Raw genomic sequence first — 12,286 nt, 5'->3', positions numbered from 1 at the left:
TAAAACGGTTTTGCTTCAAAAATCTTCTGCCCAGTGCTATCATGGCAGCTTTCAGCTATAACAGACCTAGTTGGGTGAGGGTTACACGCCAGCCCTGTATACATGTTTCCCTCTGTATCTGGGAGGGGAGTATATATAACTGAAATGTAAGGACAGAGCACATCTGCTAGGGATTTTCAGAACATTGGGGTCCCTTAATGTGGGCTGCAGAGTCAAATGTTTCGATCAAAATATGAAAAAATCCCCTCTATTTATTTTATTTGTGACATACAGTACACACAGATTTGCAGTATATTATTGTTATCACGGATAGGTAAAGTCTTTCAGTGCTGTACTTCCCTGTGCTCAGAGCCTTTAAGAGGGGCCGCAAAGGAGATGTTACTGCAGGCATCCTGTCAGTTACATACACATGGAATAGTCAGTGCCATTTCCCTGCATTAATTATAAGACAAAATGGGGTACATTTAATGCAAAGGGCGAGTTTTGATGGAAAGCAGTGCCGATAGCTCGCAGTCAGTATCCACATGACCCCCTTCACGTGTCATTTCCACCCGTTATTAGACTGCACATGTGCCGTCTAATCCCAAATCCTGGGATTGGATACTCTAATACTGGGATTCAAATCCTGGACATTTTGGGTCCAAATCCCAGGATCCCTCCGATTGGCCACCCTAGTGGTGATAACACACCAACCAATCAACTCCTGACTGTCCTTTTTCAAACACAGTTGATTGGCTGGTGTGTTATCACCTTACACTTTATCCCTTTACCAGGCTTCATACATCTACCCCATTGTGTGGTCTGGTTGGGGCGTGTGCATATTATAAACTGATTTGGCATTTTGCAATTTTCTTGTTTAAATGTGAAGCTTTTCCTCATGAAAGTCCAATTTATCATCTGTGCGTTAGCGGTCAGAAACTTCATCTGACACCTTACCTTTTATGCAATATACAACATATTGCTTAGATCAGCATATACAACTTTGTGGGCTAAAAGCAGTCACAGCTCAAAGTGAAAGTAAAAGCTGTCACAGCTGAAAGTGAAAGTGCATTGCAGAGGCCGTAATTTTGACGCGCTTTTAACTAATACTTTCTATAAGTGTCCAATTTGTACTTGTCAGTGTAAAGTAACCTGATAAGAAATGAAGACATCAAAATAGCCAAATTGAAACATTAAGAGGGGTATTCAATCCCGGCCACTATTTCCGCCAGGCTGAAATAGCGGCCGATAGTATTCAATCCCGACCGGGACTCACCCGCAACAGGTTCGTCTCCATACAGAGGTGAATCTGTATTGTCGGAAACGGTCGCTGGATTGTTGAATCTGCCGCCGTTTCCGACTATCAGCTCCCGTGTTCGCCCATGCTGGGACTTTCCGACCGGTGGAATATATTCTGCCAGTTGGCAGAACGGAGCCCACCAGTTGCGGTTTTTACCTATGGGCTGCGGCCCTCCTGGTAAAATCCGCCACTGTCGTGAAGCCAGATACCGTCTGTGAGACAGCACTGGCTTCACTGTTACTGGCAGTGACTTCCTATTGGACGTCTGACCTGCCAGTCACAAAGGCAGTCCCATTGGGAGGTGTTCCCTCCCTCCAGGACGCCTTGCTGTGGGCTGCCGTGCAAAAACGGCAAGCATGCATGCGCAGTACCTATATATCGGTACTGCGCACACGCTGGTCCCAGTGCCTGTCATTTGTATTGTACAAGCGCCGGGACCATAGATCCTTCTATGAGCTGTTGCCGAAGCAGCCCATAGAAGCTGGCCGCATGCGCAGTACAGATAATTGTACTGCACATGCGCCTGTCATCAAAGCACAGGTGCCGGGGAGTGGGACCCAGGAGAGGAGGCAGTGGCGGCAACAGGGGGAGGGGGGTGCCTGAATCGCGGTACCCCCTGCTGTGGCCAGAGGCAGCCCCCCAATCAGGTACGAGCCTTCACTTGAGCCCACATTTAATAATTCAACCTAATCATTTCAGAAAAGATTGCAATTTCCGCCTGGCAAAAATAGCGGCAGCGATTGAATACCCCCTATAATTCTAAGATATAATTCTATGTGGTTCTGGTGTAATGTTGTGTAATGTGGCAGAAGCCTTTATTAATACAGTGAATATGGAGTTATATAATGACACAAGTATAAAAATGGATGTTCGCACACTGTATACCAGACTTGGCCAGAACATCGATCTGAATCTACCCATCGAGTGCGGAGTTCCAGTGGGTAGATTGATCAAATCCGGCTGAAACCTGCTTGCTTCAGCGTTCCCAGGAATGCATTGCGCGGATAACGTCACCGCGCACCGCAAGGCGCATGTCTGAGCTAGGCAACGTCTGGCATAATGTGTAGGGAGGGAAATATTTGGGCACAGAGATGTCGGTAGATCACCAGTGGACCTGCTTATGACCCGATCGTATGCAGGTCATGGAGCAGTCGAACTAGTGATTGCATATGCTTACAGGCACATATGATCGCTTGTTTGACCGCAATGCGAGCCGACAGGTGACACGTCCATGAAAAACATCTCATCTGGTGGCCGACCTGCCGACCTCCCGACCATGCGCACAATCCATTTCACGACCAGTCGAGATTGTACGTTTGAGTCCGATCTCATTCTGGTGTATGGAGACCTTAAGTGTACAATAAAGCAGATCTCGGCTCACAAAAGTCCGGCCACCCCGGCTGTATACTATGAAAGCAGTTTTTCAAAACCTAACTTTTGACCAAATTCATGACTTGGCCATTTTCTCTTTCCTCCGGTCCAATGCGGCCTTCAGCACACTCACAATCTGCTCTCTGTTGTTCAGCACATTGTACCGATGAAGTTCTAGCAGCCGGTCAAAATCGTTTGGTTCATAAGTGAAGTTTTTTGTCCGATAAGGAGAATCTTTTCCATTAAGTACAAAGTTTGCATTTGCTTTCTCTTCCTCCGACTCTCGCAGTATTCCTGTGTTGTATGGAACATAGCCATGTAAGATTACAATGTCTTCTTCACAAAACAATAATACATTGTAGGTTTTGTTACCCCCACACATCTGTGTATAAAGGGTATGTTCAGTAAGTATGCTTACATTCCCCATGCCCCCGCACCAGCGGGGGCGCCAGACCCACTGGTGCTCCATCTGACTGTGACGCGCAAGCGTCCCAGTTTTGTTTTGGCAGGTTATGCGAACCCTGCCTGTCTCCACTTCAGGGAGAGGGGCAGGGTTAGGGGGAAGCGGGGAGCTCCGTTGTAAGGGGACGCGCCCCCCTTCCGGGGGCTGGCTAATCCACCGCCAGCCCCTGCCTGAATGACAGGCGCTCCCATCTGTATGCATGCATGCTTGGGGGGAAATGGGTGCCAGCTGCCCGCTCCCCGCATTTGCGTCACACCCTCATTACCATGCGAATGCCCAGCTTTCTCATGGGAACGCCCATGGACTGCTGGCCATTCCCATATGGTAATGGGGCTGCCCAACACCCATCTCCTCCTCCCGCCCGCCATGTTGGGGACGTGTACTCGGTGAATGGAATATGCGTATGCAAATGCGCAGAAATGATCGGGCTGCGAACGTATGCTGGTCGCGGACCTATATGTACGGTTTGCCTTTATGCTAATGTATCATCACATATTGTTTACATATAAGATAGAGAATGTGTTCTGATTGGTTACCTGGTGCTTTGTATTCGCAAAATGTGTTGTTCACCAGAGGAAAGTGAAGCACTATGGGCGTCCTGGGGCTGTCGGCGTCCATGAACACATAACATTCTTTGGGTTGTTTCTCATCTTCCTCGCTCACTGTAACACTGGGGAAGGGGATGCCCCTCTCTATGCAGTGCTGTGTAGTGAGATGCAGGACCTGGAAGACCAGAATACACACAGATGCTGTATGCGGAGACATGGACACTGAAACGTAGCACCGCATCCCCCCCGCACGGCTCACTGTAACACTGGGGAAGGGGATGCCCCTGTCTATGCAGTGCTGTGTAGTGAGATGCAGGACCTGTAAGACCAGAATACACACAGATACTGTATGTGGAGACATGGACACTGAAACGTAGCACCGCATCCCCCCGCCCGGCTCACTAACACTGGGGAAGGGGATGCCCCTCTCTATGCAGTGCTGTGTAGTGAGATGCAGGACCTGTAAGACCAGAATACACATAGATGCTGTATGCGGAGACATGGACACTGAAACGTAGCACTGCATCCCCCCGCACGGCTCACTGTAACACTGGGGAAGGGGATGCCCCTCACTATGCAGTGCTGTGTAGTGAGATGCAGGACCTGTAAGACCAGAATACAGACAGATACTGTATGTGGAGACATGGACACTGAAACGTAGCACCGCATCCCCCCGCACGGCTCACTGTAACACTGGGGAAGGGGATGCCCCTCTCTATGCAGTACTGTGTAGTGAGATGCAGGACCTGTAACACCAGAATACAGACAGATGCTGTATGTGGAGACATGGACACTGAAACATAGCACCACATCCCCCCGCACGGCTCACTGTAACACTGGGGAAGGGGATGCCCCTCTCTATGCAGTACTGTGTAGTGAGATGCAGGACCTGTAATATCAGAATACACATAGATACTGTATGCGGAGACATGGACACTGAAACGTAGCACCGCATCCCCCCCGCACGGCTCACTGTAACACTGGGGAAGGGGATGCCCCTGTCTATGCAGTGCTGTGTAGTGAGATGCAGGACCTGTAAGACCAGAATACAGACAGATGCTGTATGTGGAGACATGGACACTGAAATGTAGCACTGCATCCCCCAGCATGGCTCACTGTAACATTGGGGAAGGGAATGCCCCTGTCTATGCAGTGCTGTGTAGTGAGATGCAGGACCTGGAAGACCAGAATACAGACAGATGCTGTATGTGGAGACATGGACACTGAAATGTAGCACCGCATCCCCCCGCACGGCTCACTGTAACACTGGGGAAGGGGATGCCCCTCTCTATGCAGTGCTGTGTAGTGAAATGCAGGACCTGTAATATCAGAATACAGACAGATACTGTATGTGGAGACATGGACACTGAAACGTAGCACCGCATCCCCCCGCACGGCTCATTGCGCTCACTGTAACACTGGGGAAGGGGATGCCCCTCTCTATGCAGTGCTGTGTAGTGAGATGCAGGACCTGTAAGACCAGAATACACATAGATGCTGTATGTGGAGACATGGACACTGAAACGTAGCACCGCATCCCCCCGCACGGCTCACTGTAACACTGGGGAAGGGGATGCCCCTGTCTATGCAGTGCTGTGTAGTGAGATGCAGGACCTGGAAGACCAGAATACACACAGATACTGTATGTGGAGACATGGACACTGAAACGTAGCACTGCATCCCCCCGCACGGCTCACTGTAACACTGGGGAAGGGGATGCCCCTGTCTATGCAGTGCTGTGTAGTGAGATGCAGGACCTGTAAGACCAGAATACAGACAGATGCTGTATGTGGAGACATGGACACTGAAACGTAGCACTGCATCCCCCCGCATGGCTCACTGTAACATTGGGGAAGGGAATGCCCCTGTCTATGCAGTACTGTGTAGTGAGATGCAGGACCTGTAATACCAGAATACAGACAGATACTGTATGTGGAGACATGGACACTGAAACGTAGCACCACATCCCCCCGCACGGCTCACTGTAACACTGGGGAAGGGGATGCCCCTCTCTATGCAGTGCTGTGTAGTGAAATGCAGGACCTGTAATATCAGAATACAGACAGATACTGTATGTGGAGACATGGACACTGAAACGTAGCACCACATCCCCCCGCACGGCTCACTGTAACACTGGGGAAGGGGATGCCCCTCTCTATGCAGTACTGTGTAGTGAGATGCAGGACCTGTAATACCAGAATACAGACAGATACTGTATGTGGAGACATGGACACTGAAACGTAGCACTGCATCCCCCCGCACGGCTCACTGTAACACTGGGGAAGGGGATGCCCCTCTCTATGCAGTGCTGTGTAGTGAGAGGCAGGACCTGTAAGACCAGAATACACATAGATGCTGTATGTGGAGACATGAACACTGAAACGTAGCACCGCATTCCCCCCGCACGGCTCACTGTAACACTGGGGAAGGGGATGCCCCTCTCTATGCTGTGCTGTGTAGTGAGATGCAGGACCTGTAACACCAGAATACAGACAGATGCTGTATGTGGAGACATGGACACTGAAACGTAGCACCGCATCCCCCCGCACGGCTCACTGTAACACTGGGGAAGGAGATGCCCCTCTCTATGCAGTGCTGTGTAGTGAGATGCAGGACCTGTAATATCAGAATACACATAGATACTGTATGCGGAGACATGGACACTGAAACGTAGCACCGCATCCCCCCCGCACAGCTCACTGTAACACTGGGGAAGGGGATGCCCCTCTCTATGCAGTGCTGTGTAGTGAGATGCAGGACCTGTAATATCAGAATACACATAGATACTGTATGCGGAGACATGGACACTGAAACGTAGCACCGCATCCCCCCCGCACAGCTCACTGTAACACTGGGGAAGGGGATGCCCCTCTCTATGCAGTGCTGTGTAGTGAGATGCAGGACCTGTAAGACCAGAATACACATAGATACTGTATGCGGAGACATGGACACTGAAACGTAGCACCGCATCCCCCCCGCACGGCTCACTGTAACACTGGGGAAGGGGATGCCCCTCTCTATGCAGTGCTGTGTAGTGAGATGCAGGACCTGGAAGACCAGAATACAGACAGATACTGTATGTGGAGACATGGACACTGAAACGTAGCACCGCATCCCCCCGCACGGCTCACTGTAACACTGGGGAAGGGGATACCCCTCTCTATGCAGTGCTCTGTAGTGAGATGCAGGACCTGTAATATCAGAATACAGACAGATACTGTAAGCGGAGACATTGACACTGAAACGTAGCACCGCATCCCCCCGCACGGCTCACTGTAACACTGGGGAAGGGGATGCCCCTCTCTATGCAGTGCTGTGTAGTGAGATGCAGGACCTGTAACACCAGAATACAGACAGATGCCGTATGTGGAGACATGGAAACTGAAGCGTAGCACCACATCCCCCCCGCACGGCTCACTGTAACATTGGGGAAGGGGATGCCCCTCTCTATGCAGTGCTCTGTAGTGAGATGCAGGACCTGTAATATCAGAATACAGACAGATACTGTAAGCGGAGACATGGACACTGAAACGTAGCACCGCATCCCCCCGCACGGCTCACTGTAAGACTGGGGAAGGGGATGCCCCTCTCTATGCAGTGCTGTGTAGTGAGAGGCAGGACCTGTAACACCAGAATACACATAGATGCTGTATGCGGAGACATGGACACTGAAACGTAGCACCGCATCCCCCCGCACGGCTCACTGTAACACTGGGGAAGGGGATGCCCCTCTCTATGCAGTGCTGTGTAGTGAGATGCAGGACCTGTAAGACCAGAATACACACAGATACTGTATGTGGAGACATGGACACTGAAACGTAGCACTGCATCCCCCCGCACGGCTCACTGTAACACTGGGGAAGGGGATGCCCCTCTCTATGCAGTGCTGTGTAGTGAGATGCAGGACCTGTAAGACCAGAATACACACAGATGCTGTATGTGGAGACATGGACACTGAAACGTAGCACCGCATCCCCCCGCACGGCTCACTGTAACACTGGGGAAGGGGATGCCCCTGTCTATGCAGTGCTGTGTAGTGAGATGCAGGACCTGTAACACCAGAATACAGACAGATACTGTATGTGGAGACATGGACACTGAAACGTAGCACTGCATCCCCCCGCACGGCTCACTGTAACACTGGGGAAGGGGATGCTCCTCTCTATGCAGTGCTGTGTAGTGAGATGCAGGACCTGTAAGACCAGAATACAGACAGATACTGTAAGCGGAGACATGGACACTGAAACGTAGCACTGCATCCCCCCGCACGGCTCACTGTAACACTGGGGAAGGGGATGCCCCTGTCTATGTCGTGCTGTGTAGTGAGATGCAGGACCTGTAAGACCAGAATACAGACAGATACTGTATGTGGAGACATGGACACTGAAACGTAGCATCGCATCCCCCCGCACGGCTCACTGTAACACTGGGGAAGGGGATGCTCCTCTCTATGCAGTGCTGTGTAGTGAGATGCAGGACCTGTAACACCAGAATACAGACAGATGCTGTATGTGGAGACATGGACACTGAAACGTAGCACCGCATCCCCCCGCACGGCTCACTGTAACACTGGGGAAGGAGATGCCCCTCTCTATGTAGTGCTCTGTAGTGAGATGCAGGACCTGTAATATCAGAATACAGACAGATACTGTAAGCAGAGACATGGACACTGAAACGTAGCACTGCATCCCCCTGCACGGCTCACTGTAACACTGGGGAAGGGGGTGCCCCTTTCTATGCAGTGCTGTGTAGTGAGATGCAGGACCTGTAATATCAGAATACACATAGATACTGTATGTGGAGACATGGACACTGAAACGTAGCACCGCACCCCCCCGCACGGCTCACTGTAACACTGGGGAAGGGGGTGCCCCTCTCTATGCAGTGCTCTGTAGTGAGATGCAGGACCTGTAATATCAGAATACAGACAGATACTGTAAGCAGAGACATGGACACTGAAACGTAGCACTGCATCCCCCTGCACGGCTCACTGTAACACTGGGGAAGGGGGTGCCCCTCTCTATGCAGTGCTCTGTAGTGAGATGCAGGACCTGTAATATCAGAATACAGACAGATACTGTAAGCAGAGACATGGACACTGAAACGTAGCACTGCATCCCCCTGCACGGCTCACTGTAACACTGGGGAAGGGGGTGCCCCTCTCTATGCAGTGCTCTGTAGTGAGATGCAGGACCTGTAATATCAGAATACAGACAGATACTGTAAGCAGAGACATGGACACTGAAACGTAGCACTGCATCCCCCTGCACGGCTCACTGTAACACTGGGGAAGGGGGTGCCCCTCTCTATGCAGTGCTCTGTAGTGAGATGCAGGACCTGTAATATCAGAATACAGACAGATACTGTAAGCAGAGACATGGACACTGAAACGTAGCACTGCATCCCCCTGCACGGCTCACTGTAACACTGGGGAAGGGGATGCCCCTCTCTATGTAGTGCTCTGTAGTGAGATGCAGGACCTGTAATATCAGAATACAGACAGATACTGTAAGCAGAGACATGGACACTGAAACGTAGCACTGCATCCCCCTGCACGGCTCACTGTAACACTGGGGAAGGGGATGCCCCTCTCTATGCAGTGCTCTGTAGTGAGATGCAGGACCTGTAATATCAGAATACAGACAGATACTGTAAGCGGAGACATGGACACTGAAACGTAGCACTGCATCCCCCTGCACGGCTCACTGTAACACTGGGGAAGGGGATGCCCCTCTCTATGCAGTGCTGTGTAGTGAAATGCAGGACCTGTAATACCAGAATACAGACAGATACTGTATGGGAGAATTAATAAAATAGTATCGGAGGTCGTGTATGGATCATTGGATAGACAGCAACTAGGTCGACACGGCTAGACGACATGGGGTTAGGGCGACAGGGTCCTTAGGTCGACACAAGCCTTAGATCAATATGTGGTAGGTCGACATGGTGTTTTGAACTTTTTTTTGTCCCGAATGTTGACACAGTCGACATGGGCACTGAAATGTAGTGTCATGCTCGCTATGCTTCAGGGGGAGATTCTCTAAGATAAAAAATACAGTAAAACCCCCATTATCTGGGTTTGTACCGCATTTTGGGTTGCACTAAGCATCCCCCGCTGGGTTACCGCAGCCAGGGGCATCGACGGAAAAGTCTGGCGATGCCCCCATAGAAGCCTATGGGCTTCTAACACGACCCCCACCACCACCGCATCGCCCCCCACCTGTGTCCGGGCACCACAGAGCTGTGCTGCCCGGACCGGTGATCTCCTCCTCCTCCCTGCACTGATCATCTTCCGGGTGCAGGGAGGAGGAGAGCCAGCCCCCCCGCCCCCCCGCAGCAGCAGCCGGGTAAGGGAGGGAGGGGGGAGCTGCCGGGACCCGCTGACTCACCGGAAAGGACAGTTCTTAACGCAAGAGCTGTCCTTTGCCATAATTATCGCATATGTTAGTGCTGGGGGAGCCAACCCTAGTCCTCGAGAGCTACCAACAGTGCATGTTTTGCAGGTCTCCTCACAAAATCACAAGTGAGCTTATTAGCTCCATCTGTGAATCTTTTAAAATGTGTCAGTGATTAATGAGTGCAGCTGTGCAGCAGCTAGGTTATCTGGAAAATGTGAACTGTTGGTAGCTCTCGAGAGCTAGGGTTGGCTACCACTGCCCTAGTGGATGGTAGGGCATGAAATACCGCATGTCAGCTCAAAAGTGTAAAACCCCATGTCGACCTTCCCCATGTCTACTTATTGACCCTGTTGACCTAACCCCATGTCGACCTTCAGTCATGTTGACCTAGTGACTGTATCCCTCGGAGGTCACCATGGAACATCCAATATGCATTGGTTAGTACTGAACGGATGAATCCAACAGAAGAAGAGTTGCTTTTCAGTGTCCAGATGGGGCCGCTCTCCCTGTTGCCGCCATCGTGCCAGATATCCGTATCTGATGGCTGGCACGCCGGCAAAGTGTCTCACAAGCTCATGCATCCATTGCCATGGCAATCGGTGCACCCGCAACAACAACGAAGAGAGTGGATCGAAGAGAGTGGATCCATCTGAGCGGAACACTGTGGTATAAAGTGGTACTCTATATCCTTACAGTTTATGAAACATATATCACAGCTTATCGGGCAGAGATGACCTGTTAGACCAGGCATGTGCAAACTGCAGCCCTCCAGCTGTTGTGACACTACACATTTCAGCATGCCTTGTCATAGATTTAGCATTTCCTAATAGCAAAACTGTGGCAAGGCATAATGGGACTTGTAGTGTCACAACAGCTGGAGAGCCATGGTTTGGCCATGCCTGTGTTAGACAAAGACACACAAGTAAGAAATGGCGTAGCCCTACTCCTACACCTGACTCACCTCAAATGGAGCCTTCCAAGAATAGTTAAAGGACAATATGACATCGACGTCCCTCTCTGGCTGCAGCACCAGTGGGAAAGGAGAGTTGATTGACAAACCTCCATCTACTAGGTACAAATTTTCCTCCATAGGAGTTAATAAGTTTGGGAAAGCATCCAAGTGATTCCCTGGGAGAGAGAGGTAGAGAGAGAGAGAGGTAGAGTATGCAATTAGCGACGTGGACATTTAGGGGGACATTTACCAAGACGGGCTATTTCACATAGGATGTTGCTATCTACTTATTTAGCACCGTCTAGACCAGGGGTGGCCAAACCGGTCCTCGAGATCTACCAACGGTCCATGTTTTCCAGATCACCTAGCTGGGGGCACAGCTGTAGTCATTACTAACTGTCACAGTTTCAAACCTGCTGCATTCATTCCTACTCTAGATCCACAGGTTGCCTGGAGAACATGCACCGTTGGTAGATCTTGAGGACAGGTTTGGCCACCCCTGTTCTAGAAGATAATAGATGGTATCTGATTGGTTGCCCATAGCAACATCCCATGTGAAATCAAACTCCCATATTAGTACATTTCCCCCTTAATATGGCCATGGAGCTGTGGAGAACGCCTGGATAAAGAATAAGGTAAGTCACCATACAACAACAACTACAACATCATCTGTTCTTCATAGACGATCATTCAGTGACGACCACCTACCTTTCCAAGCTACGAACTCCTTCACGCCCATGTAGTTCTTGTATAGGTACAAGCCTCTGGTGAAGTTGTATCGTTCTCCGGCAGTGAACCGAGACTTGAAAACATCCTGGAACAAGTCTGATACTATCCCTCCCGGCATCACCAAACGGGTCTTTAGGCGAGAGGACGGATGGAAGTGGAATCTCCGGCTGTCATCTGGAAAGACAGAAGTGTCAGATTGGTCCTCATCGAAGGTCAGCAAAAGTATATTTAATTACTGGAGGCCATTATAATACAATGCACTAAAAAATTATATATTTCTGATATTTGCTTTTCCTTAGTCCAAAAGCAGTACACAACCAATAATTATTTGTTACCCACTAGAATTCATGTAAATTACTGTACATCAGGGGTCTCTGTACTAAGGGCCAGATGTATCAAGCTTCAACAAGTGATGAAGTGGAGAGTGATAAACAGCCAGCCAATCAGCTCTCCTGTGGAGAAGGGGTCCTGGGTTAGGCGCACTGCGCGGGGAGGGTGTAGGATTACTTTGGCTGAGAGCACACGCTTTCTCCCGTGGGTAACGGG

At 50.4% G+C, this 12,286-nt stretch overlaps 1 protein-coding gene across 1 annotated transcript in view; it reads right to left on the bottom strand.

The window, feature by feature from the left end:
• Positions 1-231: 231 nt before the first annotated feature.
• PLA2G4F (phospholipase A2 group IVF) overlaps positions 232-12,286 on the bottom strand; it is a 34,368-nt gene continuing 22,313 nt past the window's right edge. Inside the window, exons 17-20 of the mRNA XM_083165848.1 lie at positions 11,720-11,914; positions 11,021-11,187; positions 3,650-3,836; positions 232-2,944 (exon numbers count right to left, since the gene is read on the bottom strand). Coding sequence (XP_083021974.1) covers positions 2,727-2,944; positions 3,650-3,836; positions 11,021-11,187; positions 11,720-11,914 — 767 coding nt within the window. The 3' untranslated portion in view covers positions 232-2,726. The remainder of the gene's footprint in view (positions 2,945-3,649; positions 3,837-11,020; positions 11,188-11,719; positions 11,915-12,286) is intronic.

The sequence above is a fragment of the Crinia signifera genome, chromosome 12 (assembly GCF_055691185.1).
Source record: "Crinia signifera chromosome 12, ASM5569118v1, whole genome shotgun sequence".
Taxonomy (NCBI): Eukaryota; Metazoa; Chordata; class Amphibia; order Anura; family Myobatrachidae; genus Crinia; species Crinia signifera.
The sequence above is the reverse complement of the archived record's forward strand: the minus strand, read 5'-3'. Positions and strand labels throughout refer to the sequence as shown.